Source organism: Lotus japonicus, chromosome 5 (genome assembly GCF_012489685.1).
Source record: "Lotus japonicus ecotype B-129 chromosome 5, LjGifu_v1.2".
Lineage (NCBI taxonomy): Eukaryota > Viridiplantae > Streptophyta > Magnoliopsida > Fabales > Fabaceae > Lotus > Lotus japonicus.
This window is the reverse complement of record NC_080045.1, coordinates 46,173,078-46,181,819: the sequence shown is the minus strand read 5'-3', so window position 1 is coordinate 46,181,819 and position 8,742 is coordinate 46,173,078. Positions and strand designations below refer to the sequence as shown.

Genomic DNA, 8,742 nt, shown 5'->3' with positions numbered 1-8,742 from the left:
GCATTCTGAACTCCACTCGAACGCCGCATTCTTCTTTAAGCACTTGAAGAATGGGGCCGACTTGTCGCCCGAATGAGGGAGAAACCTGGACAGGGCTGCAATCCGCCCTGTCAGGCGCTGCACCTCTTTTACACTGCTGGGGCTTTTCATTTCTTGGATTGCTTTGCACTTATCTGGATTGATCTCAATCCCTCTTGACGTAATCATGAAGCCTAAAAACTTCCCGCCTTGTATACCAAAAGAACACTTCTCCGGATTGAGCATCATATTATGTTTTCGGAGCCTGCCAAAAGCTTCCGTCAAATCCTCATGATGGTTTGATCCCAAAACCGATTTCACGATCATATCATCGACATATACCTCCATGTTCCTTCCTACCTGACCTTCAAATACCTTATCCATCAACCGCTGATATGTCGCCCCTGCATTCTTCAGCCCAAAGAGCATAGTTTGATAACACTAGTTTACCCTAGCGGTCATGAATTTCGTTTTGTCTTCATTCGACGGGTGCATCTTGATTTGGTGATATCCCGAATAGGCATCCATCAGACTCAGCAGCTCATTTCCCGACGCTCCATCCACTAGCTTGTCTATGCTCGGTAATGGATAGGAATCTTTTGGACACGCCTTGTTCAGGTCTGTGTAGTCTACACACATCCGTCATTTTCCGTTCGCCTTCTTTACCATTACCACATTCGCCAGCCAAGTAGGATACTTAATTTCCCGGATGAAGTCCGTCGCCAGTAATTTGTTCACCTCCTGCTGGATTGCCTTCTCCTTTTCATCGCCCATTCGCCGGCGCGTCTGGGTCACTGGTTTAATTCCGGGATTTAGTGCCAGCCTGTGGCAAATGCAGTTTGGGTCTATCCCTAGCATGTCTTTGTGACTCCAAGCAAAGAGGTCCAAGTTCTCGCCTAATAGTTTTGATAATCTCTGTTCCTGGGCCTCAGTCAGTCGGGTCCCTATCTTGAGTATCTTCTCGCCAAATTTCAGTTCCTTGGTCTCCTCGATCGGCGTGGGCCTGTTGACTCGCCCTTCGCCCCTTGGATCTAGGTTTTCTTCCGGCGCATCGACCTCATTGCATCGGTGTCACACCGAAGCGTTCCTTTTCCCGTACCGGTCTACCGCGTTGCAGTAGCACTCCCTCGCCGTTTTCTGGTCGACAGCCACTCTCCCAATTTGTCCATTCGGCAAAGGATATTTAAGCGCTAAGTGTGTCGTCAAAATCACAGCGCACATCCAGTTCAAGGTGTTCCGGCCAATTATCATGTTGTACGATCCCTCCGTTCCTAGGATCAAGTATTTCACCCTCAGCGTCCTAGCGTTCTCTCGCTCGCCAAATGTGGTATCAAGGTCAAGGACGCCTCTCACCCATACTTGCTCGCCCGCAAACCCCACTAGAGTCCCTGCATAAGGAGTGAGATCTGCCTCGCTCAATCCGAGCCGATCAAATACCTCGCCGTAAATGATGTCTGATGAACTCCCTTGATCCAAAAGTACTCGTTGTACATTAAGTTGGTTGACGCGAAGGAGGATTACAATCGGATCGTCTAGATGTGGCTTTATTCCAACGAAGTCATCGGACGAAAAGGTAATGTCTGGATGTGAAAAACCGAAAGGAACTTCTGCTACCGTGTTCACTGCTCTAGCATACCGCTTCCTAGCTGCACTGGTGACTCCTCCTTCTCCAAACCCTCCGCCAATCGTGTGTACTCCTTTGGGTATTGGAACTCTACTGCCCTGCACTCTAGTAGGTCTTCCCGCCGCTATCAGTTTCTCAACTTCACGCTACAACGTGCGGCACTCCTCTGTGATGTGGCCCATGGCCTGGTGATAAACACACCACTCACCTCCTACCTCGCCGCTTATTCGCGTTGTTAACGGCTCTCGAAGGATTTCCGATGTAGACGGTTTGTCCAAGCGCGCCAGTTTTCCTTTTAGAGATGAGTTTCTCCATTCCTTCGAGGATTTCCAATAGTTTTCCCTTTGCAACATCCGAAACTCCGCCGTTGTGTTTGCTTCTCGGGCCTCCGTGTCCTGCTGCTCCAAACCACGACTTATGTCGCGAATCAGCCACCGCCAATCTCTTAAAGTGTCCTCTGCGCAGGGTGACGACGGTTTTCCTTATGAGGATTTCAACAAGGAGACTGAAGATTCCGCCTCCTTCTTGCGTCGCCTTCTATATGCTTGATGCAGATTGTGCGTGTGTTTCATCCTTCGTCTGCTTTGTCGAAGTTACGCTTCCATTACGTGCCACCAGCAAATCAAGAATTTGACGCATAAATCGGAAACCGAATAGAATCGCACGAAAAGACGAACTTCACTCAGCTAAACCATGCTCCACGTAGTCCGGGAATCGAAATCTACCGTTCCCCACAAACAGCGCCAAATGTTCCATCATGAACATTGAGATGAGGTATAGTACCTAAGTTGCAAGGAACGTGATGTGAGATTCCTAGAGAGAATGAGAGCGTAACCGCTTATAGAGAGAAAGTAACTGAATTTCGAGCTTGTTATTTCTTAAATGAGCTAAGAGTCCTTTACAATTGGTCACCGTCCCCTATTTATAGTTGGGGGAGTTGGGCCTAACGCCTTTAAACCATCCTAATGGGCCGGTTGGGCCTCCGGGACGAAGGCCCAAGTCCCTGATGCGCTCCTCGCCTTAGGCCAGCGCCCCTGGGCGAGGGACCCTAGGGTCTCGCCCATTACAGTTCTTAAAGAAACAAAGCCAAAAATAACCTATCTCACTCACTATTCATGCCGTCAATAATACTTTGCAAGTACCCAGTACATACTAAATAATGTTTACTTAGCAAATCAATTTCACCTCCATCTTATAAGATAAGGTAAAAATAAAAGAGAAATGAATAATATAATTTGTTATGTGAATGCAGAGAGAAATATGAAAAAAAAAATGTATGAAAATAAGTTGGAAGAAAAAGTGAACTATGTATGTATCACAACTCATTACATGATGTCTACAAATAGTACAATAAATTAGACTCCTAACATGAGAATATTGTAGTTGGAGAGCCCAAGGCCTTATAAACCCCACATTAGAATCTCATACTTCCAATGTGGGACTCAAGTCCCATACCTTGCGATTGGGTTCTAACACCGCACCACACTCCGTAGCCCCGGGGGCCCACGCGGGCTGGCTGTGCAGTAGCCCCTTGACTAGTCCCGGGCGAACACTGCAATGCCGACGTCACCACCCGAGCCGCTCGTTTGCAGTTGAGAGACATGGTGGAAGGGTCTGACACCAATTGATAAGAACCTTGGGAGAACCACACCACAAAAGCTATCTATTGTAGTTGGAGAGCCCAAGGCCTTAAAACCCCCCACATTAGAATCTCATACTTCCAATGTGGGACGTAAGTTTCATACCTTGCTATTGGGTCCTAACATCCCACGCCTCTAGTTTACTAAATTAATGTTTCAAACAAAAACCCTAAAGAAAAAATGGAAAATCCTAACCGAAAAGTTTAAAAAATCAACTACAGTTGTTTTTTTTTCTTGAAACTGAAAAAAAACAACTATAGTAAATCTATAACTTTGGTAATTGATGTACTCTTAACTACTGCAACATCAATATACTTATTAATTTGAATGTTTTCATAACATCTTACCAAACTAGCATCTTAAAGCAAACTATTAAAAAATACAAAATAGATGAAATTATAACTAAAGATATTTTTAACTAAAGGCAGCCAAAGAATCTCACACCTCATAAAATTTTCTTTCATCAGTAGGTGGGATTGTTATAACATTTTCCAACTTGTTGCCTCTATACTGAATATTGCTCTCTAGCACGTTATCAGCTAGATCAAGAAAACTGATAGTTGTAATAATTGTTTTTGCAGCTTCTTCATATATCTTATGTTGGATATTTTATGGATTAGCATTATTCATTTAATTAGAATGTCTAATTCTTGAATTATTAATATATCAATTATTGGAAATTAATATTAATTCTAACGCTAAAACAGTTGATGGATATTATTATTGGGCTCTTCTGATGAGAAACCCGTGATGGGTTGGGTTATTTATTTAAGCCCAGTGAGAGGTCCCTGCTCTCATCTGATAAGTTATAAACTTGCCTCCACATTAGACAGTTAACCTAACCTGCTTTACAGACTTATCAGAGAGCAGTTGTTCTCACATAGTATTCCTTCAAGTACATGGATTCTTCTATTGCACCAGGTACGCAATATTATGATTTAAATGATATATGTATAGACTATTGAACATGCTATGATTTTGTATCTAGATCCTATCTATGCTACCCTTAAATTTCCATCAATTGGTATCAGAGCTAACTAGATACATGTTATGGTTGTTCACTTATTTATCTCTAATTCTCTATTAAAATTGTAGTACTCTTCCTTTTAAATAAGAAAACCTGATCAATTTCAATCCAGAAATCGGATTGTGTTTTTCGCAAAAATACGTTTGAGGGGTTTCCAGGCTGCATATACCATACTACCCAGCATACTTAATTTCATGTGATTTTGTTAAGTGGTCTTAGAGAAATATACCTTTGATTTTCGTTGAGTTTTATGAACCCTAAAATTTTGATCTGCAATTTCTCTATTTGTGTTTGTGGTCCATAATTTCATGAATTCCTTGAGGACTTCTACTAGAAATTTCTGTGCGCATGACATACTAAAACTTTTCTCTCTTGCATGCTTTATTCTGAGAAATCTAATCGGCTCTTGTTTGCGTTTTCTGAGTAATGTACCGACCCAGTTATTTTATCAGATACGGTACATGCTATGTGACACTATGATGAATTGATGATCTCTATGAAAAAGAAAAAAAAACTAAATACTTTCTAGCTTCTATTTCCTGGACGTGACTACCTAGTGAATGTCATTTATATATACCAAAATTAAATCACATGTTTTCTATGACATATTTTGTGTATTTTCTGGATTGAAGCTTCGAAATATTGCATATTGATTGAATTAGAATTAGATGTATGGTATAAATTTATCTTGTTTTGATTTATGAAGAGAGTAATATATTAAGCTTCATTGTACTCTTATTTTTGTCAAATTTCATTGGCTCTACTTGCTAGGATAAAACACCACACTCTCTAAACTTAGTCATTAAATCTTTTCTATTTGTATAATGTTTGTATCTTTTGAGCTGTTCAATTATATATGAGTGTGATATTTTTCCAAGATTTTCTGACATGAAATTTGAAATTCTAATCTATTTATTTAACCATTGTGATATTTTGTTATTTCTTTCCTAATTAAGATGGAAGTTAAATATAAATTCATGAACTGATTATCACATTCTTATATGGTTAAATTTTGTTATGTGTCATTTTGGAAAATTTAAAATTCTCTTATATCCTTTTATTTATATAAAGAAAATCTATGGTGATTTTTTTATTCTTTTTATTATATTCTAGGCTTATAGACCTTGAAATTATAAGAAAAGTTCCTTAATTTACTAGCAATTTTATTTTATAGACTATAATCTCTTTGCTAGCTAGTATATTCTTCTTTGGAACTAAATTCTTTTGGGTCATTCTAAAATGAAAGCTTGTAATCCTTGATCATTTTTTTGGATATCTTATGCTTTGTACAAACTCTTGGGATTATAAGGATTATACTTTGTGTGATTGTGATCTCACCTATCGTGGGCACAATTGTGCAAAACTTGTAAAATTATGTAATTTAAATTCTTTCAAGAGTTTAGATGAAATTCTATGTGTATTTACATTAATGATAATTTACCCTATCGGTATGTTGTTATTAGTGTAACTTGTGGTTTATGTAATGTATTATTTGTTGTAAACTTATGTCAATCAATTCAAATGCCCTATTGGTATTAGAATATCTCTGTGACAAACTATTATATACATTACATTAATTGGGCAATATATATATTTTAATATAATCCAATATCATTCTTAAAAATTTGCATTGCCTATCGCTATGCAAATTTATACTAAATAAAATTCTTCACTTGAATAAATTATAAATTATATTTTTATGTAAGTAATGGACATGCCCTATCGGCATGACATTGCTTGACATGATCTTTATGTGATAGAGAAAATAGTTTTAGATATTAATTTTAAATACTTAAAATATCTTTTATATATTTTTTAATTTAACTGTTTTCTCTATCAAGTGGGAGAAACTGATTTATCATAATATTATTTTCTCAAGAAAATAAAATATGCAATGTCTCTCACTTAATTAATTGCCCAGTTAATTGAATATGAGAAGCCACTACACTTATGTTTAATATAATGCTATATATCAATTTATCATCGGACCTATATTGAGGATATCATTAAGTCTCTTTGAGAATATTGTAAACTTCCTATGATTGTCTTATACAATTGATAATCATTTATTCTTGTTAAGAGAATATGACAAACTCCCAATTTTGTACCATTATTCTTTGTCCTTTTTTATGGTATGTTATCTTTAATACTCTGGGATACACATATAAACTCTAAATTAGGAGTTAGAGACTGTTTTTATCCTCAATAGTGATTAATTATAGGTCTCATATGCTTCCGCTGTTATCATTGACAATCCATAAATTTTCTATGTTCAAGTGTGTATACTTGTTTTTCATTATAGCACTTGAAATTTTGAGTGATATTTGCAAGTAATCCCTTATTCTGTTTAAAATATTATGGATCTTATTTTCACTCCTTTGTTTACAAACTATGGGTTGCTTCATTCGTAAAATCTTTTAATGATTTTATGTGTGAATTTAATAGGAGATTTCATGATAAAATGTGTCAAATAAGCACTTATAATCTCCTAATCTATATGCAGAGTATTCGGTTACTTGTGTAAATAGAAATTCTATAAAGCTCTGTGGTTGATAAATTCTATATATTGGCTCCATTGATGAGGTGTTGATCAACACCCTTGGTGCTTCTGCTTCTGTTGCTTCAAAAAGGCAAAAGATGACTGTTGTTCGTAAGTACTCTACGCGTTCCTCTGGCAAGAAGTTAGGTTTGGGTTTGAGTGAGAACAAGAAGAGCAAGAAGGTCATTATTCTTGATGATGATACTCCTGTTGTCCAGAATGTCAAGAGAAAGGTTCACAAAGATAATGCTGCTCCTGTTGTTGATGAGACTCCAACTGAGGAGTTGGATAAGTCAGATACTGGTTCTGCTGCTCGGAAGCGCAAGATTGGGAAACGAATTCCAGAAAATGTGCCTGCTGCTCCTTTGGATAACATTTCTTTTCACTCTGAAGAGAGTGTTGGTAAGTGGAAGTATGTTTATCAGCGCAGGATTGCTCAAGAGAGGGAATTGACTGGTGAGATTCTGCATTGTCAAGAAATTATGAAACTTCTTGAGGCTGCTGGGTTATTGAAAACTGTTACTAAGATAGGTGGCTGCTATGACAAGTTGGTGAGAGAATTTATTGTGAATGTGACTACAAATTGCACTGTTTCTGGGCATCCTGATTTCAGGAAAGTTTTTGTGCGTGGTAAGTGTGTCCATTTTTCACCTGAGATCATTAACCAGTATTTGGGAAGGAGCACTGTTGCCACAGGAAATGAAGAGCTGTCATTGAGTGCTATCACTAAAGAACTCACGGCTGGTCAGACTATGGTATGGCCTGCTAAAGGATTGCTGTCTTCTACTTATTTGAGTGTGAAGTATGCTATCTTGAATCGCATTGGTGCTGCAAATTGGGCTCCTACCACTCATAGCTCAGATGTTTCTTCAGGTTTGGCAAAATTAATTTATCTGGTTGGAACTCAAACTCAGTTTGATTTTGGTGAATATGTCTTTGCTCAAACTATGAAGCATGCTGAAACTTTTGCTGTCAGGCTTCCTATTGGTTTTCCTTGTTTAATTTGTGGGATTATTTTGAGTCAACATCCTCAAATTCTCCGTGATGATGAGGTTCCTAGCCAGAAAGCTAGTCTTCTCACTATTGATTCCAGGCTGCTAGCTGGTGCCCATGTTTCTGATGTTGCTGGTTTGGCTGAGATGACTCAGGGGGAGGGTACTTCCTCTCAGAAGACTCCTGAGACTCCAATTGCTGCGCTTATTGCTGTGTCTAAGATGCTTCAGGACACAATTACTAGTTGTACATTGAGGAAGAAGAATGTGGACACTCTCATTCTGCAGTTGACTAAAGGCAAGAGGCCTCTTGAAGACAATGCTGCTGCTCATGCTCAAGATGATGTTGGTACTTCTGATGATGATACTACTAGTGATTAGTGCCCTTGTTCCTTCATCTCTTCAATATGGTTGTACTATTTTGTTGACTTTTGTTGTTTCTCTGCACCCTTTGACAATTTCTGCTAATAAGGGGGAGAATGGTACTGTTGCTTGTTAGTACTGTTGCTTGAGTGTTTTTGTTCAGACTAAGTTTGATGTTGTTCAGTAGGGTGGTACGTTCATCATATGCTGTGTGCTGTTGTGTGCAAATGGATGAGTTTGTTGTTTTTAGCATTGTTTGGCTGTCTGACCATGTTTTAGCAAAAATTTGCCAAAGGGGGAGATTGTAGTTCTTTTGATTGGCTGCATTTTGCTCAAAACATGATGGGCAACCATATGTTCCAACATCTGAAGCAACATGGTGGAATTACATATGTTGCTTGTTGTGAGGTTGCTAACTGTATGGTGATTCAGAAGTTTTTATCCTATGCTGTGCGTTTTATCTTCTGAAGGCGTGTTTGTTTTAATCTTGGCTGAAGTAACAAGATTAATATCGTATGGACCAAGTCTATCTCAAATTC

The 8,742-nt window shown here is 38.5% G+C and overlaps 1 protein-coding gene across 1 annotated transcript; it reads left to right on the top strand.

The window, feature by feature from the left end:
* The first annotated feature begins 6,946 nt into the window (after positions 1–6,946).
* Positions 6,947–8,221, top strand: LOC130719653 (uncharacterized). The gene has a single exon (XM_057570264.1). The coding sequence runs from the start codon at positions 6,947–6,949 to the stop codon at positions 8,219–8,221; it is 1,275 nt and encodes a 424-aa protein (XP_057426247.1).
* Positions 8,222–8,742: the final 521 nt, after the last annotated feature.

What these genes read in the sequence shown, in the direction of transcription:
- LOC130719653 (XM_057570264.1), top strand. Translation starts at nt 6,947, where the DNA reads ATGACTGTTGTTCGTAAGTACTCTACGCGTTCCTCTGGCAAGAAGTTA.